This window comes from Gastrolobium bilobum, unplaced genomic scaffold (genome assembly GCF_033153095.1).
Source record: "Gastrolobium bilobum isolate Gb01-03AN ecotype WA unplaced genomic scaffold, APGP_CSIRO_Gbil_v1 utg1425, whole genome shotgun sequence".
NCBI classification, from domain to species: Eukaryota; Viridiplantae; Streptophyta; class Magnoliopsida; order Fabales; family Fabaceae; genus Gastrolobium; species Gastrolobium bilobum.
In genome coordinates this window covers 122,103-146,121 of record NW_026898713.1, presented here as the reverse complement: position 1 = coordinate 146,121, position 24,019 = coordinate 122,103, and the positions used below count along the sequence as shown (strand labels likewise).

At 34.7% G+C, this 24,019-nt stretch overlaps 4 protein-coding genes across 13 annotated transcripts; 1 reads left to right on the top strand and 3 right to left on the bottom strand.

The window, feature by feature from the left end:
* Positions 1-1,275: 1,275 nt before the first annotated feature.
* On the top strand, positions 1,276-1,770 carry LOC133318638 (vegetative cell wall protein gp1-like). Its single transcript, XM_061520661.1, has one exon. The coding sequence runs from the start codon at positions 1,276-1,278 to the stop codon at positions 1,768-1,770; it is 495 nt and encodes a 164-aa protein (XP_061376645.1).
* A 1,057-nt stretch (positions 1,771-2,827) lies between these two features.
* LOC133318644 (4-hydroxy-3-methylbut-2-en-1-yl diphosphate synthase (ferredoxin), chloroplastic) lies at positions 2,828-8,453 on the bottom strand. 2 transcript variants are annotated; one of them, XM_061520677.1, is made up of 19 exons: positions 8,209-8,453; positions 7,723-7,880; positions 7,460-7,566; positions 7,262-7,362; positions 7,074-7,150; positions 6,520-6,639; positions 6,210-6,440; positions 5,965-6,078; positions 5,785-5,859; positions 5,575-5,652; positions 5,330-5,389; positions 5,185-5,247; positions 4,890-5,034; positions 4,482-4,620; positions 4,167-4,244; positions 3,942-4,101; positions 3,751-3,849; positions 3,535-3,639; positions 2,828-3,418 (listed from the first exon to the last, which is right to left on the bottom strand). In XM_061520677.1, the coding sequence occupies exons 1-19, from the start codon at positions 8,414-8,416 to the stop codon at positions 3,317-3,319; spliced, it is 2,220 nt and encodes a 739-aa protein (XP_061376661.1). In that variant the 5' UTR covers positions 8,417-8,453; the 3' UTR covers positions 2,828-3,316. The 2 variants fall into 2 exon arrangements, with proteins under 2 accessions (XP_061376661.1, XP_061376660.1); XM_061520676.1 differs by having other exon boundaries at positions 2,829-3,418; positions 5,962-6,078.
* Positions 8,454-10,682: 2,229 nt separating this feature from the next.
* On the bottom strand, positions 10,683-15,821 carry LOC133318665 (uncharacterized). 7 transcript variants are annotated; one of them, XR_009752498.1, is made up of 7 exons: positions 15,705-15,821; positions 15,337-15,512; positions 14,891-15,066; positions 14,098-14,389; positions 13,606-13,780; positions 11,671-11,850; positions 10,683-11,085 (listed from the first exon to the last, which is right to left on the bottom strand). XR_009752498.1 is itself a non-coding variant. In XM_061520712.1 (5 exons), exons 1-5 carry the CDS (start codon positions 15,750-15,752, stop codon positions 13,717-13,719), a joined length of 756 nt encoding a protein of 251 aa, XP_061376696.1. In that variant the 5' UTR covers positions 15,753-15,821; the 3' UTR covers positions 11,857-13,716. The 7 variants fall into 7 exon arrangements, 2 of the variants coding, with proteins under 2 accessions (XP_061376696.1, XP_061376697.1); XR_009752499.1 differs by having other exon boundaries at positions 13,659-13,780; XR_009752497.1 differs by lacking the exon at positions 11,671-11,850.
* A 474-nt stretch (positions 15,822-16,295) lies between these two features.
* Positions 16,296-21,037, bottom strand: LOC133318656 (uncharacterized). Of its 3 annotated transcripts, none has more exons than XM_061520700.1 (8): positions 20,750-21,037; positions 20,003-20,461; positions 19,439-19,601; positions 18,728-19,034; positions 18,036-18,108; positions 17,872-17,962; positions 17,505-17,584; positions 16,296-16,851 (listed from the first exon to the last, which is right to left on the bottom strand). In XM_061520700.1, exons 1-8 carry the CDS (start codon positions 20,813-20,815, stop codon positions 16,657-16,659), a joined length of 1,434 nt encoding a protein of 477 aa, XP_061376684.1. In that variant the 5' UTR covers positions 20,816-21,037; the 3' UTR covers positions 16,296-16,656. The 3 variants fall into 3 exon arrangements, with proteins under 3 accessions (XP_061376684.1, XP_061376685.1, XP_061376686.1); XM_061520701.1 differs by having other exon boundaries at positions 18,722-19,019; XM_061520702.1 differs by having other exon boundaries at positions 18,036-18,143; positions 18,763-19,019.
* Between the last annotated feature and the right edge of the window lie 2,982 nt (positions 21,038-24,019).

Sequence of the window (24,019 nt, the reverse complement as noted above, 5' to 3'; positions counted from 1 at the left end):
ATCAAAACACAAATTATAATTAGTGGGTTGATATTACATCTCAACCCAAAAGCTTATAATATGATAGATGAATGGTTCTTCTTGTTTATATGATCTTCACTTGATTCATTTCTAACTGAAAGGAGATTTTAAACTACTCACACTTGAATATTTCTAACAATATATTTCCAACAATATATTCATTTCTTGATGATTGATTAGCACGTACAGAGATAGATTAAAAGAAGCATGTTCATTGCTCATGCAGCCCACCATCGAATCAGGCAAATGATAGAGAATAATAGTGATAAATTTAATCATAATAATATATGGAAGATAAATTTATTTCTGATAATCCCAAAATAATATCGTTTTAGTAGATCTTTAATGTATTATTTTGAGTCGTTAACTTATTTGATTTAGGCTCAAATTAACCCCATAATAAAGACGCACGACCTTTGAATGATAAAACGTGAATCCATCCACGGTATAGGTTATAACAAAATTATGAAATTATTAATCAATTGCCACCGGAAGGAACTTTAAATATTTGAAATTGAAACCCATAAATGGCACTGACGTACGTGTTTGGAATATGACAAATTATGTATCTCATTCCATGATTGCCATTGATAGTTTTCCCATTATTTAAACCAACTTGACGTTTGGGAAATGAGAATCGACGAGGGTTAAATTCATGCCATACGAAGCAAAGTGTACCGACATAACGTAGACATAAGATACATTTAAAACCCATAGAAAATGCAAAGTTCTTTCGTGAGTTGCATGAAAAGTAAATTTTGCAAGCAATCTCTTAAAAAAAAACACGTTTCTACGTGTGTCCAAATCCATAAAAATCACTTTCTCTTTCGCTTTCTCGTCTATATGTACAGTTGTACACCGCACCACAATAAATTAGCAAGAAGCATTAACATTGTTGAGCATCCCAAAACTCTGATTTCTTTTCCATAGCATAATGCCATTCTTTAGCATTTTCACATGCACTTAACTTCCTTATTAATCTTCAACTAATATTCACTTTCCTTCATTTCCCCGTCTGATTCGGTGCATCGCGCCGTTTTTCCGTTTTTTTTTTACACTGCCTACGTGTCCGAATCCCGTGCATCCGATTTTTCCGCATCTTCTCTCGGTAACCGCTTTATCTGCTGTTCAGTAAGTGTGACTTCTCGCAGAGTCAGATCTACCGGTTTTCCGTTTCTGTTCAAACAGTTTTCTCACTCTTTCTTCTCTTCGCTGCCTTTTCAGATCCACACTTTCTCTCTTCAATCTTCAACGATGGCAAATGCAATATTTTCCTTTCTCTCTCTCTTGTTGCTCTCTCTTTCGCTGCATGTCACCGTCTCCGCCGATTCACCGCCGTCTCCGTCTCCGTCTCCGTCGCCGCAGTCACCCGCAGACTCTCCTTCTCCTTCTCCATCTCCATCTCAATCTCCATCTCCTTCCATCCGCGCTCCGTTTCCTGCCCCGGCCAGCTCGCCCCTAGGTTCATCGCCGCCGGCGCCTTCGAGTCCTGCTCCTTCGCCGGGAAGTTCTCCGTCTCCGGCGCCTGTGGATGGTAGCTCAATCAACCACACCGGTGTAGAAGCGGCGGATGAGAAATCAGAGGATTCATCTGACGGAGGAATGAGTGGAAGCAAGAAGGCCGGAATAGCGATCGGTGTAATCATTGCTGCGAGCGTGATTGTATTGGCAGGGATGGTGTACAAGAAGCGGCAGCAGAATTTCAGGCGGTCTCAGTATGGATTCGCCGCAAGGGGAGAGATTCTGTAAAAGCCTTAAAAAATAACTGCTACATTAGTATCTCTTGGCAATGATCGAGGTTATCCTCTTCCTCTAGAATCCTAGATACCAATACCATATATGTTTCTTTTCTATCCTATTTTGGCGATAATCTGATACGGATTCAATTTTATTCTATATTCTTTTTGCTCTTGATCTGTGATCTAAACTATCATTATCATCATCATTTTGCAGATTTCCTTTCGCTGCTAGTTGTAATGAAGAGACTGTAAATTTTTATATTTTACTATCAATTCGTGTACGGTTCTACTGTTTGTATTCTTTCTTTTGTTTCCGTCTGTTTTGCATGCAGCCTTTCTGGAGGGAATCCATTTATGTATCATCAATGTTTTATATTTCATTTGATGATTAAGAGTTCGACTAATTAAAATTTAAAACAACGGTCTTATAAATATATAAAATATACAATTTCATTTGTTATTTATTTCGAGGTTTAAAATTAATTCAATTTTTTTATTTATGAAAAAAAAAAAAAAACTGATTTATAAGACAAAGTGTTTTATTCAAATATAAATACTTATGTGTCAACAAATACTAGTTAACTCAAAAGGAGGTTGCTATAGCTAACTAAAAAGTCGTGCTCCGCCTACTTAAAAAATAAAATTAAAATATCGTGCTCCTCACGATGATCACTTGGATTTAAATATTAGGTTATGAATGTATCAAAAAAATAAATAATTATTAAGTTATGAGTTAATGTATCGTTTAATCTAACACATTTTATTACTTGAATATAATATAAAAGGCCATTTTTAAAAATAATTTTTTACGTATATATATTAAGTTCAATTATTTTATAAAATAAGATTAATTTATATTTGTTTTGCCTTAACTAAGGGTCATTTAACTGTAACAAAGCTATAATTCAGAGTTAATTTTATAATCAGCTCAAAAGATTAATAACTTGTAGAGATATTCGAGGACTAACTTGACTCAAAAAGATAATCAAGATAAATATAAAAAAAAAGGCATATTTTTGTGAAATATTCGAGAGCTGACTCGCCTCAAAAAAGTAATTAAGATAAATATATAAAAAAAAAAGGTAATTAAGATAATTTTCTTTGTTGTCTTAAACGTGCGAATGAATGAAACGTCTCATCAAGAAATTGGGCCTCCATGGATACCACAGTATCATCTCAACAGAAACCATAAGGTAAACATACAATAGAACAGATGACAGTCTTGACTTTCTGAAATCTGAATGATGGAGATACAGCTTGGTTGATATATCCAAAACCATACTGAGATTGTATAGCTGGCATTGTTCCAAGAATTTCTCTGTAATATTACCATTATTGATGGGGACAACGCAATACACATTGGTGTCTGTATACATGGTGCAACTGAGGAGTTCCCCAACCCCAGCTTTAATTGGGAACTTTGTTCATAGGAAATTTTCGCTTTTTTTCCAACTATGTTGAAGCATATACAATAGGATACGACAGTAATCAATCATCCTGGATTGCCCTTGTGTCAGGATCTCATTGGCCAATCAGGACATTGAGCCGTCTTGATTTTACTCCTCTGCAGGAGGGTCAACCCAACGTCCATGCTCTTTTATTAGCTCGATCAAGGCATTGGTTGCATGCTCCATTGCAATTCCACGCTTCACAACATCCTGTAATTGTAATAATTCCATTGAACTTACTGTCAAACTTCATTCAGCATACAAAGTTGAACACAAGTTGGGTTTTCTTTTTCAGGTTTTGGTTTTGGGCATAAAGAAAACCTCACCTTCCCAACATAGAGGTCAATCTTCCCGGGAGCACCTCCTACATACCCAAAATCTGCATCAGCCATCTCCCCAGGTCCATTTACAATGCATCCCATGATTGCAATCTGATGCAGGAGAAGGTCAATATCACAAAACAAAGGAATTTTTCTCATTTTGTGCAGATACAAATGAGAGTGAGGAGCATGATGTATATATAGAGGACATGATTTGATTACCGAAACACCAGGGAGGTGTGAGGTCTTCTCCCGAATTTGCGCACTTATTTCTTGAAGATCAAACAATGTTCTGCCACAGGATGGGCATGATACATACTCCTGCAAGTCATTTTAGGCATATCAATAAAGATCATTTGGCTATTTCTTTTTTTCAATTCAATCAATGTCTTATCTGTGCTTGAACTACATACTGTCTTTGTATTTCTCATTCTGCATCCTTGCAGCAAATTGAAAGAAGTGTTTCTAAGAAAGTCAAAATCCTTGTCTGGGGATTCTAAAAGAAGACCATCACCGAGCCCATCAACCAGGAGGGCTCCAGCATCAGAACCAGCACCAATCACTAAGTCATCCCTGTAGAACTGGTTAGGTTTCACAATGACTAATATTTCTTGCATTTTACCATAACTTTAAATTACCTGTGAATCCCATTTGGAAACTGAATGTGGTGAATAACCGCAAAGTTCAGAGAATTGTCTGATAGGTACTCAAATAACCTGATGCCAATATAATATATCAGGATTAGAAGAATTCTATGAACCAATAAAGATTAATTTTATAGAATCATATATACAAGCAGCTCATATCAGTCTAAACTTGTCACTCAATGATTAAGATTTTACTATTTAGTGCCCAACAGTAAAATTCAGAAAGCAAGGTTAGAAAGAGATACTGATTGGATTCATGTTGTCAGATTGTTGCGCCAAATAATTAATAATGTGTAATATTCTCACCGCCTTGCTGCATGCACTCTACTAACTTTGTCTTCTGTATAAGGCAGATCATGGAGAAGCATAGTAGCATCAACACCTTTGAGAATTTCCAGGTCTTCATAAGGCTCATCGCCTCGTACTGACACAACCAAGCGTGTGCCTAATAGGTCACAAGTTGATATAAGATCATACATGAGCTTTAGAGTGGATAAGAAAAGATGTTATCCGAGTAAATCACAGGTTAAAGTAAATTACATGGACCTTGCTTACTTTAAATTTAACTAACATAGATCCCCCTATTAGCTCATGTTGAAATTCAAGTTAAGGGAGCTCTATGTAATTTTCAAAACGAATGTCATTCACTCTGAAGGGAGATCCATGTAATTTATTTAGAATCTAAAAAAAGACCAAACCGATGATGAGTAGCACCTTGTGGTAAAAGCTTGTAAGCTCCTGTAACTAGTTCCTTAAGGTTCACCAGAACCATGGCATTGGGTAATGGCTTTGTTAGCTGCTCCGACAAAGGAGTTATAACCCCCACACTAATATCTATTAGTCTTTTGAGAGCTAGCCGCTGATCATAGTATCCAAAATGAGAAAGAGAAAAAGAAAATCATTCCAACCATCATAACAATATTACAATGCAGAAAATAGTTTGATGGATAATGAAGCAAACAAGCAAATGCTTCTATTTAGACTTCGTTGCCAAAGTGAAGGTTCTTACAGCATCAACATCATCTACCGGAGGAAGTTCCCGCAATAAGATTGAATCTACTGTTGCCAGATCCTGGATATATAGGGTCTACTATGTCAATAACCTATTATTTAAATCTATAAGACATCATCCAATAAGATAGAGGGGCAAAAACCTTAAATGGCATGCCAACAATGAGTTTGGCAGCAAGTGACTTGTAGAGGAGCTCGGGTGTCTGTAAAAATCAGGGGAAATTTTTTTCAGAATGACACAAGGCAACCATGCATCTCTACTCATCTCCTAACAGTATGAGAAAAATAAAGAGAATGATAATGTGATGCACATAAACATATAGACAGATAGAGACATCCAGTAAGACAAATAGAAAAGAGAACAAGGGAAGAGCTGTCCAAACGTTACTTTTAACTGATCCAAGGAGACTGACATGAGAACAGAACCATCCCGGTGCAGGACACCTCTGTAATCCACCTCCTCACCCTGCATTTAGAAGGAGAGTTCTGTAATAAATGCATGTGTAGTTCCACAAGAAGGAAAATGTGGAAATAATTTCAGAGTTTGTGTGTGTAGTATATATTTGGTTACATATTTCTACAAAGTTTATAATTCAACCTCTTTTTGCACTGGCAGTTGACCAGATCGGCGCTGGAAGTCAAAATAATGTCTGTGCTTTTCCTCAAAAGGTGCCTGACGGAGGTAGTGCCATTAAAAGTGAGTTCTTAGCATTTGTGGATGTCAGACTTCAGATAATTTAAGCATGTCAAATTGAAGCATTTTTTTGAATCATACCACCCCTTTCTGGAGTTCAGCTGCTCTCATTCCAAGGTTCGCCAACCTTCTGCAAGGATCTATCTCCTCCTCTGGTGGTTCTGTGAGAGAAACCCTAATTGTATCGCCCAATCCATCCTAATGAACAACACATCATCATCAACATACACTGTAAGTCTGTAATGAATGGTAAACAGCTGGACAAATATTTCCATTTTCCATGGCAATTGAATAATTTCCATTTAAAATGCAATCAATCACATGGATACCTGAAGAAGAGTTCCAATGCCAATGGCAGACTTCATCCTCCCATCCTCACCTTCTCCAGCTTCAGTAACTCCCAAGTGTAATGGATAATCCCAGCCTTGGACATACATTTCAGCTACAAGTAAACGGTAAGCCTGAACCATGACAACTGGGTTGCTTGCTTTCATTGAAAAAACAAAATTGTGATAGTCCAACTTTCGGCATATCCTCGCAAATTCAAAAGCAGATTCAACCTGTCCAATCATTGCTTAGTAAGAAGGACAATTCTGAGGGAAACACACAAACTCATAAAGAGGGGGAAGGACTGCATACCATTCCCCTAGGAGAATCTCCATAGTAGCTCATTATACGATCAGAAAGACTGCCATGGTTTGTCCCAATGCGCATCGCTCTCCCATATTTCTTACATTTCTCGACCAATGGCGTGAAAACCTAGCATTTAATAAAGCTTAAAATAGGTCAATAATTTCATATATCAGTTGTGGGCTAACAGGGAAGAAAATAAATTTTCCAAGCATCAGAGGAAAATACAAATATGACAAACATTTCTGGAAAACAAAAGCAATATTTTGTCTGGACATTTGTTCAGCTTGGGTGAAATCATACTCATTTTTTATTCTGGAAAACAAGGGATAAGGAAAGAATCTTGTAAACAGAACGATACAGCATCCCACATCCATTTCCTGAATATTCCTTAACAATTTTTTAAGCATCATTTATGTAACAAATAATTTGTTCCCACATTCTCAGTACGGACTACGGATGCATGTATAAGAGATTAGGAAGCCTAATTGAAGTGCCCATAAATTAGCATACTACTTGCCCTTCACCAAAATTTGAGATATAAAACAGATGGGTGGTTTGACCTGTTCAATGTGCTCAAGTTCTTTCTGATAATCTTCGTCTGTGTACTCTAACTGTTCAAATTGAGCCCGTCTATCAGCTGTTAAAGACCACCATCTTGAACTCAGAATGCAAGACAACACTTGAAAAAAGTAAAATAAAGGAAATAGAAAATTAAAGAAGACTAATGAATCAACGGAGATATGCATACCAAAATTTCCAGGGTTGACACGAATCTTATCAAAGCATTCAGCAACTCGCAAAGCAACAGCAGGAGCAAAATGAATATCAGCAACCAACGGTATGTTGTAGCTGGAAATAGGTAAATAAGGACGCAGATGAAAACATAAACAAAATGGGCTTACAGCATCAACTATGTCCAATATAGCTCACTATAATTTATGCTTACTTTTTCTGTACAAGGGAGTTTTTAATCTCAAAACATGCATCAGCTTCTTTCTTCCCTTGAACTGTTATTCGTACAATATCAGCTCCTTTATCTGCTATTCTCATCACCTGCCAATAGACAGCAGATAAATAAAACATAACTATTAAATCCATCAGTCAATTATATTAAAAAAAAAAAAAAAAAAGACAGATAGATTGGGATAACAGTGAAAATTGGCTAGAAGCTTGTGCTATTAGTGCAAAGCAGAAAAACAGTTGTATAACCTGTTCAACTGTTCCAGCAACATCCTTAGTGTCAGTTGTAGTCATTGTCTGAATTTTTATAGGATGCTCACTACCAATAGCCACGTCACCAACCATCACTGTCCTTGTTTTCCTCCTGACAGTTCTGTGTAATGATTCACAATACTTTTGCCTAGGAACTACATTCAAATTATTATCCATGGATCAGGCAAAACTAAAACAAGTAAATAACCACAGTAGCAGAAACACCTAAACAGTAATTAGAGATTCCATTTAGAAATTAAAAATAATAGACAAACAAAGCAATTGAAGCTTTAAATTCCACTTGACTAAAACTATTCAAAAAAAAAGTTATAGAGAAAAGTCCACGAAACAAATTCCATAGGTGTAATTTGTAAGGAATATAGAAGAATGCACTAATAATTGAGCATATTACTTATTGATTGCATGCAAAGTACTATAAGAACGAAGAACAAGTCAAAAAGCATAATGGATTAGAAAGCATACCTAAAAGAGGACTTCCTTGGGTTGCAGGTTGAAGTTCAGCAATATCTTGGCCAGGATTTGAGTTCCTGATAACTGCAACCTTTGTCCTCGCAGATTTTATTCTCTTCAAATCAGAAACTCTCACAAAATCCATACTTTTCGCAAACCCCAAACTGGAATCCCAAGTCTTGAGGGTAGAAAACGAAGCTGGCACAGCTCCCGAAGCCATTTTTGAAGCGCAACAACACCTTAATCATCACAGATTGGAAATTCAAATAAACCAAATCTTTAATTGGCAAACAGCATAGCAATTTTTACTGCATTTTTTTGATTCACAAATAAAAAAATGAGGTTTTCCATATTCTATATATATGGCTTCGCTTATGATATGCACATATAACTTCGATATATTAATTAATATAAATTAGGAAGAATTTATTATATTCATATGGGTTGCCCGGGACTCGCTCCTGTTTTTGTATAAATTAGGAAGAATTTATTATATTCATATATATAAAAAAAAGGTTGGTGGATTTGATGTTGACGTTGGCACGAGATTCACGATCCTATGTAGCTCAAGGTAAGTAATTATGTATGTACCTAATCAAAGTCAAGTCTAATTATTAAAAAAAATTATATTCTTTAAGGGTTTGATATTTTTGTTTTGATGTAGAAATTTTTTTAAAAAATACTCACATAAAAATAAGTGGGTTCATTATAAATAGAAGAGAGAAAAAAAAATTAATTAAACTCACTTATTTTTACGAGTGTGTCAAAAAAGTTTTTTTTGCAACAAAAGCAAAATAATATTAAATGCTTTTTAATTTATTAAGACATTAAGTGCTTAATATTTTTTATTTTAAGTAAATAAAAAAGATAAAAGCTAGTGAGTATCCTCAAAGAAGCATTTGTTAAGAATTTAAAAATAAAAAGTACGAAATGAAAAATAAAGCTTCTTAAGTTTTTCATATGTTAAATATTTTATTTTTATTAGATATTTCTTTTCATTAATAAGTGCTTTAAAATATAAGAAGAATTATTAAGAAGACATAGCACTACTTAATTACTTAACAAATTAGTATTTATCCATTGCACGGAGTTACAGAATAAAATAAAATAAATTTTATTTTATTATTAAAATAAAATAAGAAGTTATTCATACTCTTTTGAGAAAATTAGTAGTAATCAGCTTTTGCATAAAAAATAGGTAATAATTTAAAATTTAAATTTTAACATGAAAAAGAAATGAAACACATGTAAATGTATTAATAATGAGCTATATAAATTGATAGATTAATGACTTTCATGTTTCTAAAGTGAACGTAGATAAGTTATCTACATTCGCTCCCAAAATGACGTTGTTTTAGGTTGAAAAATTAAAAAAGTATGATGAAAAAGACTATTATAACCTTAAAATAAATTATAATTACAAAAATATCTTGATTTTTCCTTTAAAATGACGTCATTTTGGTCTCAATATAGATAAATTATCTATTGAATGTAGAAAAGCGAACCCTAGATTAATTACTATCTAACTTAGAAAAGAAAGCTAACATGTTGAAAGGAAAAAATGACATGATAAGACTGGCATGCAAAAGAAAACGTTACATATCCTTCAAACTAATCTTTGAAATAATTCTGCCAATTAATTACTCAAAGAAAAAGTATTAAATATTCTTTAAATTTCTAATATATAAAATGCTTTCACTTTGTTATTTTAATTAGGAAGATATCAAGGGCCCGTTTGGTGGATATGATAGAATAAGATGGATAGGATAAAAAGACTGAATAATAATAGGAAATAATGTGGACCAGATAATATTATATTATCCTATCATATGTTTGATAGGGATTAGATAGTGTTCGGATATAATAAAAATAGATAAAAATATCCTTTATAATATAATTTTATATAATTATTCAATTTAGATTTTTTCCTTGGGATTTTTTTTAAAATATATTAAAATACATTAAATAACTTTAAGTAATTTAAAGAAAAGGTTATGATAGTACTTAAAAAAGAAGAAGAAATGGTTATGATTTATAAACTATGTACTTTAGCCCTCTCTTCACTTTCGCTTTTTAGTTTAGCAAGTATGCTTTAGTCTTACAACCTTGATTTTTCATAGCATTTGCATTCGTAAATGCAATAGAGCAATAAAATTCTGCAAATGCCTCCGCTATAGAACATTGCTGTTATATATTCTTCAATTTGCAAAGAAGCAACAACTTCAAAATTGTCTTATCAACTTACTCGGGCCTTAAAATATAGGGGAAAATGTTTATTCTTTTAAATGACACAACTTATATCATTTCACTTTCACAAATAGGTAAGAGTGGAACCCATACCTTTATTTTTTTTGTCAACTCTCTCTCTCTTTTTATCTATCTTTTTCTCTTTCTTAAAATGACACAACTTTACATCCTTTAAAATATCACACACTTTTCCCTAAAATATATGATAGTTAGAAGTTGACAAAACTATAATGTCCAAGAATGATATTAAGATTTGTTCCCTTGGTAATCTTACATTTTCTGCAATATTGCCCAAATATTTTGGGCTCTGACTAGAAGTAATATAATGAAGAATAAGGTGAAAAACTATAATACCCCATCGTTCCATCCTACCCTGTTACAAGACCCTTTAGCCTAAAAGTACGAAACTTGGCAAAAAAAAAAAAAAAAAAAACAGCTCTCAATTGAGGCAACTTAGCAGCAAGATCCAAAGTATAGCCAATGCCAACAAATGTTCATAAAGAAGTATATCTTCTTGCTTGGTACCGTAGCTTCCATGATGATTGTCCATACCCAAAGTATTCATATCTGCACAAAACTATATATGATTCCAAGTAAAATTGTTGTTCTATACTTCATTTTTGTGTTGAGGAGAAAATTTTCCTGCAACCAAAATGCAAAAAAATTCATTCAGGACAACCACACATGTCATCATTGATAAAATTTTACAATTTGATTAAAAGAAAAAATAAATTTGAGCTATATAAGATAGAATAGTCAAAAGTTGAAGATAGAAATATTGAATATACAGAAAGGAAGATAAAGCAGATTGTTGTTCTCTAAAGTTACTAGTTAGTCAATCCATTAATCTTATATAAACCAACCATTAATCTTATATAATACATTAAAATTAGCAAAATCAACACCCCTTCCTCCCCCCCCAACAAAAAAAGAAAAAACGATGATAGATTAAAGGGTTAACGATTTCCTAAATAGTAACTGTAAAGAACCTTGGGATACACCACCCCAAAAGCTAGCTCAAAGGGTGAGAGTGTCCAAGGTCTTATAAACTCCACATTAATTGCACATACAACCAATGTGAGACTATATATCTCAACACGCTCCCTCACACGAGAGCCCATTGGACTTGAAGAGTGGACAATGCAACAGGCCCAGCCTACCTCACCCATCAACTGCTGTTGGGTGAAGCTACTTTAATGGTTTTATATATCTCAACACTAACATCACCTTCACATTGATGTCCACTTTGCTCTTCCCAACTAACTTCCCTTCGCCAACAGCAACCACCTCACCTCCTTGAGGCTTGCTTTGAGCAGTTGTTGGCAGTATAATACCACCCTCAGTCTTCTCTTCTGCATCCTTAAATTTTACCAGTATTCTATCACCCAGAGGCTTAACAGAGGTGTGCTGCTTAACGAAATGACCAATCAGGCACAAGTAGCATTGAGTTAAAACATATATGTAAAAACCAAAATACTAGAAATAGAAACAATCCTAAGGGCCAGGACTTATATATCAACAATCATGTTAGGTTCCATTACAAAGACTACCCAGAAAAGAAGCATCCAAATTATAATGTCTGTCAATTTACAAGCAAAATAAAGATATTGGACCCCCTTCGAGATGAAAATGAAGGATAATAGGAAACGAAAATAAGTGGTAGAAAATTGTTTCAACAAAAAAGGCAAGATATATCACGTGTTCATCAGCTGCGTTTCCATGCTCTCAAGCATAAAACCATATGAATTGCTGTTTGTACAGAGTAATTTTACCAAACCCACCAGACTCTCAATAAACCGGAGAAAACCTTCAAAATGCAAGTCCAAGAAGATTTTTACTAATGCTAATATTGGACTTCCTTAAAACAAGCACAATAGGTTCTTACGCAAAGAGCATCATTTTGTATGATTGATGCTCGTTCTTCTGGGAAGGAATTGTGGCAATGTCACAAACTGGACAAAGCATAAATAGCAAATGAAGCACAGGTGAAACGCTTTCAGTTTCTCTTTTTTCTCAAATTTCTCTCAGATGTAATCAACAACCAAGGACACAAAAAGAAAAAAAGAAAAGAAAAAAAAAGCTTTTGCTTGAAGCGAGCAATTCCATGGTTATCCTTTGAGATTAGGTGAGTTATCCAATTAAGTTTTCTTAATTTTCCCAACAAACAAAAAGCTTAGTCGTTTAAGGGGATAAAAATAGAACTAGAGTAGAGAATGTACCTTAATCAAAAGAATGCTGCGAAGCTTGGGAAGTGGAGGATCTATGAAAAGATAAACCCTAAACAAATATTGGGGTTTTATCCGATAATAGAGCCTTCTAGAATTCTCAACTCAAGTGTGGCATTATGGTTTACGCGGATGATTTCTTGATTGGGCCAAATCGATTTCCCGGATCTTGCAGCTGCCGTTGTCTGCGAGATAGTAGGTGGAGGAGATATTGGAGCAGATGTGGTTAGCATTGGAGTTGAAGATATCGTGAACCTCATTGGATCTTTGGAGGTAGAGGAGGTGAATGTTGAGGTAGTTTGTGGAGTTTTTCGTCCAACGCTCTAGCTATTTTTGTTACCCTATCCGGCTGAATCCTAACCCAGCCTACCCCTTCGGATATCTTATCCGCTTCCAGGAAGGATGAAATTAGCAAATATGACAAATCTATCCTATCCGGTTGGTTTACCAAACATGGGATAAAAATAGAATATGATAGTGTATCCTATCATATTCTCTTTATCAGGTGCATCAAACGGGCCCTAAGAGGATTGCATGCAGATATAGCATTATCCTTGTTCAACAGTACCTCATCGAATGAGGAAGCTATGTGACTTCTAAGTGCTTGCTTATTTTTTAAGTACAGATACACAAGTACTACTGTAATCGCTCAATTCATAATCCACAATGATTCTGTATAAACTGTTTCATCAACTGCAAAGTAAACTGGTGATAAAAATGTCCAATTTTCTGGCTTTTTTCAATTTCATCCATTATAGGTTAATTATGATAATCTCCATTCTTATAACATGTTAGGTTCGTTGCTTGACAACATGATTATGTAATAAAATAATAAACTTTTAAATCACGAGATACAGAACATTGAACAACTAAGTACAAAACATCCCAATGCTAAGTATTTGTTCCCACGGATGCTATGCTTGTGTATCAAGACAACCTGATAATGTGTATAGTTGATGGAAATACGTAGGTTTGGTGATAGTTTCTCACATTTCCCAGCGAAAGAATTGTCTTTACAACGTGGCTCTGCATATGAATCAGCGCTCATTTAAGTGGTTACTACTTCAACTAAAGAGTGCTTTTCCAAGATGGCAATTGTCTCTTCCTTTGCACTGCATATAGCACGCCAACAAGATAAATGTCAATGCACGCCGTAACTCCATGTAAACTCATATATGTATTTATGAAATATATACGCCCAAAACAAAAGGGAAAGTATCCAAAGATCTTGAACTAGCTAGTTCACAAACCATGTAGTTTTGAAAATTTCCTTATTATTTCAATATGTAATAACAAAGATTACCTGACACTAACAGATATATTCGATGACTCTTTGGTATTAGCATTGACATAGCACAGGCAATGGTAAAATGCATGATAAAATGCTTTAAACAATGTAGCAGAAAAGAATTAGCTCAACTATATCTACCTTCCAGGTCTGAGTATCTTATATTTGTGTGGTGTAGTGAGGTCCACAACTGTTGAACCTGCACGACCAGATGGAAGCAAACCACCATCATAAACAAAAGCACAATGTTCCCAAAGATTCTCAAAATCTTTGATGCAAACACTACTTGACTGTCCACTTAGGTTTGCACTGGTAAGGGCCAGGGCAGTTCCTGAACCACGAGCAACCACTCTCATGAAATTGCAATCAGGCACTCTAACTCCCACACTATCAAATCCGGGGTTCAAAGATCTTTCAAGAATACTCGAGTCTCCTGAAAAATATCAAAGTATACTACCACATGATATAGGATCATGACAACAAAATTTGATGTTCACACAAGATATGTTGAACAAAGGCATTAGACAAATGTTGTACACCAGTCTGCATACTTGCATAATTTTCATTTATATACATATATATATATAGGGTTTTATTAATCTCCTTTTAGATAAGATAGGTATCTTATGTTGTAGAGAGAAACTAGGTGGGTCCCACCATTACAGGAAAAAAGAAAAAGAAAAAGAAAAAGTGAAGTGCGGAAATCGAAGTGAGAGAAAATGAGATAAGCTACCTCGTGTAAAAGGAGACTAATATTTCCCATATATATATATAGGGGAATGTTATATTTACAAACTACACTATGTCTGACCGATAAGACACTCTTGAGTAAAGTTAGATCGGTCAGACATAGTGTAGTTTGTAAAAAAAAAGTTTGTCAATATAACCCTACTCATATATATATCATTTTTTCAGCATGACATGATTTACAAACCTCGACTTAGTACAACTGTAACAGGTCCTGGAAGGAGGGAATCAAGCAGGCCACGAGGCAAATGGCTAGTTACAGCAAAATGGTCGATGTCTGATACATCTCCACCACAGATAGCCAGAGGGCTTGTATGTTTGCGTCCTTTGATCTCATATATCCTGTTAACTGCTTCCAACGAGCTGCAAACATGCCACAATAAAAGGTAACAGGTAAATGACAAATCATTCATAAATCATAGTCCAATTGATAGAAATAAATAAGGTTGGTCAAAATATGTGGAAACTGTGGAGTGATTAATGATTGAATATTCAAAAAAAAATATTACAGGACAGGCAATTGGAAGGAGCCAATTTTATTACATCTGATGTCCTATAAGAAATGAGATGAAAAAAATTGTATGCATATGTGAATGTGATGATAAAAGGTTTATTGGAACACAAATAGCATACCAAGCGTCACAAGCAAATCCATAGAGTGTATCAGTGGGTACCGCAATAACCTTGCCAGCTTTCAAAGCTTGAACTGCCTCTGCAGCATAAGCATCTGTTGCAGGACGAACTACCCCAGTGTTGTTATCCAAACTCAAAGCCATGTTCTTGGGGAAAACCCTTCTCAGCATGTTACCCTGAAGCAAAAGATGCAACAGGTTCATTCAGTGCACTCGAGAGCAATAACAAGTTAACATTTTGACGGCAAATACCGGCAAAGAAAGAATTTTTAGACATGAAACTGGAGTGGGGTGGGTATAAAGAAAAAAAAGGTCTCAAATTTAAGGTTGGAGGAGAAAAGAAGCTGAAAATTGTAACCAAAGGGGCACCTCGGAAGGGAAGAGAGAGAGTGCAGCGATTCTTGTTGGACTAAACATCCTGTGCCAAGTGCCAACTACTCTGCATTCATAGTCATGTAAACCCTATACCTATGCCAACAATAAAACGACCATGTTTTGTCTACCCTACCCTACACATTTTTTTTTTTCGTCAACTAATTTAATTATATTAAAAATACATTTCAATATTTTTATTTTGATTATACACACATATACGTATGTTTATATAATAATGGGTTCGTTTTTTCTGCGAGTTACTGCAGAAGATAAGTTATCTGCAGTAAGTCCAATACGACGTCATTTTTGGAACAGAAATCATGGTATTTTTATAATTTTAATTTATTTTAGAGTTATAATAGTCTTTATATTTATAATTTTTTAAAATTTCAATACCAAAACAACATCGTTTTGAGAATAATTGCAGATAACTTATCTGCATTAACTGCAGAAACATTTTTACCTTATATAATCATATGTAGTTTCAGTTGGAATTCAAAATCTCATCTCTCTTACCGGTTTAACCAGGACCACTTCTAAAATCATTGGATGAAACTAAATCGCTACTACTGAAGTTTAGTGCATCATTATTCATTACAATCGGCATTGGCGCGTTAACACATTATTGTTTTATTTGCAAATAGATTTCCTGAATCATATTCTCTCACCAAAAATTACAAAAAAAGAAAACTATAAGCCTTCTCCTTTTGATGTGCTGAAATGCTTAGTAGTACAAAGAAACATAAGCTGTACAATTAAGTCTGGTGTGAATTTACAGTAGTAAAATTCTGCCAGAGCCTTAATTGGCTATACAATGACAACCCCATATCCCTTTAGATTGGTATTTGGTAACAATATGAAAGAAGCCATACAGACACATCAATTCAGCTCTGATTTGTGTGTTGTGTTGATTTTGCACCCAAGTTTTGAGTGCGGTTGGGAAGGCCTAAACGTGCGGTATTACAGTTTGAGGGTATTGTCCTTCTTGTGTTATCAGCTGAGAACCATGCTGCTGTTCTGATAAAGCCTGCCATCTTCTTCTCCATCTAAAAAGCTCCACAAGAACTGAACTTCCACTCAGCACTACACCAAACCCAGCAAATGCAGCTAGAAGGATTGACAGAACTGCTTGCTTATGAACCTGCACTTGACAAAGGTAATAGAATGAAGTTAGGAGTAAGTTAATCATTCATCATGAGGGGGTTTCATATACGTTCTCATGCATCTGTAATCAATTATTCATGCCACCAAAAGTTGAGGAAAATGCTTTTAGCTATATGTTCAGCTACAGCCATTCAGATAACAAAAAACATAAGATTGTAAATATTTATCATCAAAACCTCAGCCTTTGGCAATTAGGCATGCATGAGACTGGCCTGTGGAATTTGGATATCAAATAAAACCGGAACCTCGCTAGAATCAGGTTGGAAGATACATAGTTCCATTTGCATCTCCCAAGAAACTTTGTTGCTTTAAAAATTTGAGAGCACAGAATTTCATAAGCACCAAATTTCATACATGATCTATTCGTATTAATGATAAAAAACCAGTGCCATGTTTGATACATTTAACTATTTTCTTTTGGTAATAAGAAGTTTAGGCGAATGGGAGGTTTCCTCATTTGTAGTAAGCAAGATTAATTCAAACCTAACTTTTTTCTCACCACTCTTCCATTTTACCAATTGAACCAACCCTTAATGGCTGATCCATTTTACTATTTGTTTCTCAAAATAATATTATCAATCCTGGTTTCATGTGGTAAAACAAGAATTAAGCTTAATCAAAATCTATTACCAAGGAGTAAAATATATGTGCGAAGAGAACCACCAAAGCAAATTGGACAGACGCAAAAATCCAGATGAACCTGCTCCTCACTGGGCATCAAAGTTAAAAAATGTTAGGGTTTGCATATGTTAATGAAACCCAAACCAAGCATCAACGAAATTAGTCAAAATAAAAAAGTATCATAAATAAGAACTCCCCAAAAGAATCATATCATAAACAAATCAGCAATAGCCACATCATTTTAGACTATACAAGCTTCTATAAATAATGTTTACTGATGTCAGTCTACTGCATAAATGATCAAATGACTTTTTCTTATGTAGCATTTCAGATTTATAAACTAAACTATATTATCAAGGATCTTTTGCGAACCTACCCATGGTTGATGATGTCATGGAGGAGAATAGCCCCAGTACACAGGAAAATGGAAGAGATATGAAAATTGCTTTGGTTCCCATTTTTCCAACCTGCAGAGAGTTGAATAACTAAGGCTATACATAATTGCAACTTTGATAGATCTGAGAGGACTTTTATTCTTACCAATAGCTGCTCAAGGAAACAGAAATAGGCAAGCATGTTGACAATGACAAGTACTGGCAGTTCCTGCCAAACCCTGATAAATTGAGCAGACAACTGTGTAACAATAATCTATAGTACAAGAAAGATACAAGGAGAACACTCTATTCCAGTTGTAAGACAGTACACTTGTATTGGCTGCAAAATCCAAGGAAAATATTGAATGCATAATAATATTCTAAGAGTACTTGAAGCATGAAAATTGCACAGATGAAATCTTCAACTAGAGATTGCAGGGGATTAACCTACAACTTCAACTCAAGCAAGTCAGAGATCTGACCATCATGAAAGTTTACTAGATAGTTTATGTTGCTAACTTATCACTGGATTTCCAAAACCCATGATAAATCCTGATATATCATACAAGTTTACTACTTCAATTTAGGCTTGGCCACATATTCTAGATAGTGCCATAACCATTATAGCATGTATGAAGAGGAAGTGGCAACTAGGGAAAACTAAATGCAAGATTTAGTTGAATGATGACTGAATGGCAGAAGGGTGGTGATTCATGATTATTAACATATTTTGTGTAATTCTATAAAATAGTTGCCATAAGATTCTATGATATCCATTTAGCTCCCAATTGAAGTGTATTGTCATAATCCATTCATCACGTACCAGTATCTTTATCAAACAAAAATAACTACACTTGCCTGTATTCATATTCATCTTCCTGCTGAGACCTTGCTCCAGTATTCTGAGCTTGAACATTTTGGATCCGTAAGAGAGTGACAGGCAGGTTCCGAACCTCCTTCTTGCACACATCACATGTCTTGTTACCCTTGATACTAAACCATTTTACAGCACATTCTTGGTGAGCCAGAGCAAGTTCACCTTTGCAGCTGCATTCCATCTTCAATGTCTCACCTCCTTCACATAGATCAACCATGCAAATTCTACACACAGCTTCCTCTTCAGCTATATCTTCACCATCACAATCATTTTCTGAACCAAGAAAGGCTTTTAAGTCAAGTTAATAACTGCATCTGGGATAGGAAAATGAACACAATCTGTTTTAGTTTTAGAAGTTAAACTAAGATACCTTGAAACAAAGTCGGATAATATTTAAAAAAGAAAAATGTTCTTTCTATTTTTCAGTGCCAAGAAAACAAAAGCTACCATTCCATAAAATGATTACTTAAAATAGGAAGTTCTGGGAGTAACTTAACAATCCGATAACATCGAGAGAAGGTTTCAACCTTGTGTTTAGAAAGCAGTCTTACAAATATTCTGTTAATAATTCTTCCAACTGTTAATACTTATCATGTTATAATTGAGTCAATCCAGAGAATCTTGTTAGAGATTTGACATAAAAAATTTATTATCTATCATGAGTGCTTAAGCAAGTGTTTATAATAAGATACCAGTATCTATTGTTGTGGACGTGGTCACGCATTCATTCACTTCCTTTACTCGAGGGGTGGAAGGAATAACGCGGTAAAACAAATCTGTCCTTCTTATGCTCTTTTCTTTGTTATCGACAGGCTCTGAACGAGTGCGAGCTATCATCGCCTGTGTCTCTCCTCTCTGCAAAAGGACCTAATAGGTTAAAGCAAAGGATAAACATATTTATGATGCAAACTCAGTAACAACTGAATACCAGAAGTGACTCTAAAAATGAAAGAAAGAAAGAAAGAAAGCATTGAGCTCAAAAAAAGCAGTAAATGTAGGATTTAAAACTTGGTGTTCATTATGCCTATTCATATGTATTGGTAGAACCGTAGAAGTAATAGTTTTCTATGCAAATCAATTTTTCTCCTGCTTCTAAGTCTTCATGAATTAATAATTTCAGTGGAATGGAATAAATCCGGCAAATATTTATATCTGTATGTTCAAATTAATTGTTAGTGAAAAGACAAGATGCATATTAATTATAAATATAAGAGAGTCATTTTAAAATTTTATTACAACAGTGCTTGAAACCTTACATATGGAGAACCACCAACACTTCCACCCAGAGCAGATTCTGTGTTTGCAATCCCAATTTCTTCTACTGGTAATGATGATGTTCTCTTAATCTTATTTGTAAATATCTTAGTCAGGGACACTGATCTGGGGATTGAAGACTTTTCTTGAGGGCCTGAAGAGGAACCTTCTAGAGCTCCAATGAGGCTCAATTTTGGTAAGATATTTCTTATAGATGATTTGCCTCTTGATGCTGAAGGGCCTGGAATATTGTTAATTGGAGCATCAACAGAGCGAGAAGTCACAAGAAAATTCACTCTCTTATGTGTTGGGGTTGGACTTGGTGTCAGTGGCATCCTTATTCCAACAAAATCCTGAGAAGACTCTTGTGATGTTCTGGAGGGTATTTCCAGTAGAAGATTCTGTCGCTTACAATGATGAACTTGTGAGGTTTCGCCACTTACCCCCATTGGATCATCAACCTATAAATACCACATGGAGTTGATAAATAATTGATCTTGGCCATTAAGTTCCTACTAAAATATAATTAATTCAAAAAATTCATCAAACATTCTTGAAACCCACAAAACTATAATACAGTTAGATTAATACAATATTATAAAATGGGCTTAAGAGAAAAGGAAAAAACATCTCCAATTCAGAATTTAAAATAATAGAGACTAGTCTTTCAGAACAAAATCACAGGGTGAAGCCAAGACAGACAGAGAAACAAGCAGCATCATGTGAAAAGCACAAACAAAAGTAAGTACCATGTGAACTGGAAGAGAAACGGTTCGTTTGCACGAAGCTGCATCATGTTTTTCCTCAGCACTCATTTTGCGGTGACAAAACAAACCCACAACTCGGAAGTAACCAAAAAAGCAAATAAACCTCAGTACTTGAATTTGAAGCCAACAATTATACTTATAATAACTCCACTATGTTATTGCTTAGTTCTTCAATTTAACCTTCTTGTTACTTGTGAGATAGAAATAGCTTAAATTGGGCAAATTGAATATGACTAAAATTCAGCATTTATGAAAAAGGGTCATGCTCTCTCACTCCCTAAAGTCTTAAACCCTTCCACTCTCCACTATCTCCGCATTCACTATATGTATAACAAAATATGGGGGCCACTTTTATATACATTATAAGCGCGTCAATATAATCCAGGGGAAAAGTAATACACTTTTTATTAAATAAATTTTTTTAAATGATTTTTATATTTTTCAAATATTAAATAATCATACTTTTTATTTAAGTATTAGAAGAGGGGAAATGATATTGTAACAACCAATTAATGTTACTACCCATCAATTTTACCGTTAGATCGATTATGTTGATCCAACGGTTTTATTTATTTCCATCTTTGTATGGTTATGATTCTCCATATTTAATAATTTATATTTATTTTTATCTTTGTATGGTTTTGATTTTCCATATTTAATGCTTTTACATTGAATATAGAGAATCATAATCATACATAGATGAAAATAAATATAACCGTTGGATCAATATAATCGATCTAACGGTGAAATTGATTGATAGTAAAATTTGTAACGTCCGGCCACTTCAAGAATCAATGACTATCCTCACATACTAACACTAGACTTTTCAGTGTGTTTTTTCCTCACTCGCACACTTACTGGAAAAATTTCTCAGGAGGTCACTCATCCTAGAATTACTCGAAGACAAGCACGCTTAACTATGGAGTTCTTCCATTCTGGGCTACCGAAAAGAAGATGCATCTTATTAGTATAGGTAGTACCAATTAATTCTTATAAGCTATCCCAAACTGTACCGTCTCATACCAGCACAGTCTCTGAAATCTCTCTCTTTCGGATGTTGATTCGATTCATTCATGTACCCCATCGCTGGAAGCCTGTTAGGAGCCGCTCCTTGTCCATGCCCTTTCGCACCGGCGATCACTCCCCGCCCTCGTTAGCGCTCGGGATGTTACATGTCCACCAGCTTCCGCATGGTTTGTCCTCAAACCACACCATACTGTAAGAGAGGCCTTGCTCTGATACCACTTGTGACGTCCGACCACTTCAAGAATCAATGACTATCCCCATATACTAACACTAGACTTTTCAGTGTGCTTTTTCCTCACTCGCACACTTTCTGGGAAAACTTCCAGAGGTCACTAATCTCAGAATTGCTCCAAGTCAAGCACGCTTAACTATGGAGTTCTTCTGTTCCGGGCTACCGAAAAGAAAATGCATCTTATTAGTATAGGTAGTACCAATTAATTCTTATAAGTTATCCCAAACTGTATCGTCTCATACCAGCACAGTCTCTGGGATCCTTCTCTTCCGGGAGTTGATTCGATTCATTCATGTAACCTATCGCTGGAAGCCTGCCAGGAGCCGCTCCTTGTCCATGCCTTTTCGCACCGGCGATCATTCCCCCGCCCTCGTTAGCGCTTGGGAGTCCATGCCCTTTCGCACCGGCGATCATTCTCCGCCCTCGTTAACGCTTGGGATGTTACAATATTAATAATAACACTAGTTGATTGTTATAATATCTCATCCTTAAAAGAGTTATTAGAAAGATATTCACCGTTCATGTAACATTTTCTTTTCTCTAAATTATTATGTAACCACTTATTTGCTTTGAATGTACGTGCCAATCCCTTCGGGCACGAACATAATAAAATAAGATGAAACTTGTAATAACATCAACACCTGGCTCTGCCTCGTGCCTCTCCACTTTCAATGTGGGATGATGATGAATGCTGGTGTGTAAGGTACCTCAGTGACGCACTTTACCATATTTTGTGCCTGTTTTTGGGATTTTTGACTCTATCCTTTTGCATTCACGCAATCATTCTGGAACAGTTTGTTCACACAATTCGGTTAATTGTAGTAAAATTTGAAAAACTGTGGGCATCCATTAGTCTTTTTGTGTTAGGGGAAAAAAAGGGCAATGTAGTTTCCAAACGAATAAGGAAACTTCAGTTAACTCAATCATCGCGAATCAACAATATACAAAACAGTGAGATAATTTTTTTAATTTTTTTACAGGTGTCGTCTTCTAGGACAAAGTTATTCCTCTCAATTTTTAACTTTCCATTAGTAATATCTTTTTTTGCTTCTACAAACTTTTCCATCTGAATTTCAAAAAATCTCAAGCCTAAAATCAGTTAACAGCTAGATTAAATTATATTATTTATTACCATTAAGGTATATTGAATGATATATTTCCAATGCTTTAATTGGAAGCATTTTCTCTTCTTTTTTTTATTGATTAACCGAGTTTATATTTCCATTATTACTATTCTCTTCAGGTATGATTATAAATGAACCAATTGTTAAACTCAAGTTGAACTTTTTGTTTTTTGACCGGATATCAATCACATATTAATACAACGGTCATTATCCGAGTATTGGTTTATATTGTTACATCGAGAATTACATCATTTTTATTTCTGTTGTTCGGATGCCAACCTCATCAATGATTTAAGTTATTAATACCATTTTCTGCAATTGAACTCGTATTATATCATTCCAAAACATTAGTTTCACTTAAAATGAAACAAAATTATTATTTAAAATAATAAATATTTTTCACTTATTTTATAGGGAGTATTATTTCTGCGGTTGTGGTAGAAATAATATTTCCTGTCACATACACAATGAAAGATAACAGAGAATATTTTGGTAGAACAAGAGATAATATTTTTTTGTGTCTGCGTCAAAAGTATTATTTCTGTCACAACTGCATAAATAATACTCTATATTTTATATTATATTATTCCTTTTAACATCTATAAATTTGCACATAAGAATTTTATGCAATTTTTGGTCATTTAGCATTACAGAGCTTATACGAACCTTTTCAAGCAAAGTAATTTCAAATCTATCAAATGGCGTTTGTTTTATTATACATTACAGTAGATACGCTTAGTAATGAAAGAGTTGAGTTAGAAAAACAACACAACAAAACAAAGACAAGTTTACCATAAAACTATTACTTCTGTATGAAATGATTTTGGAGGGTTCTTATAATCTTCTTCCTATATAGATATGGAGGAACTA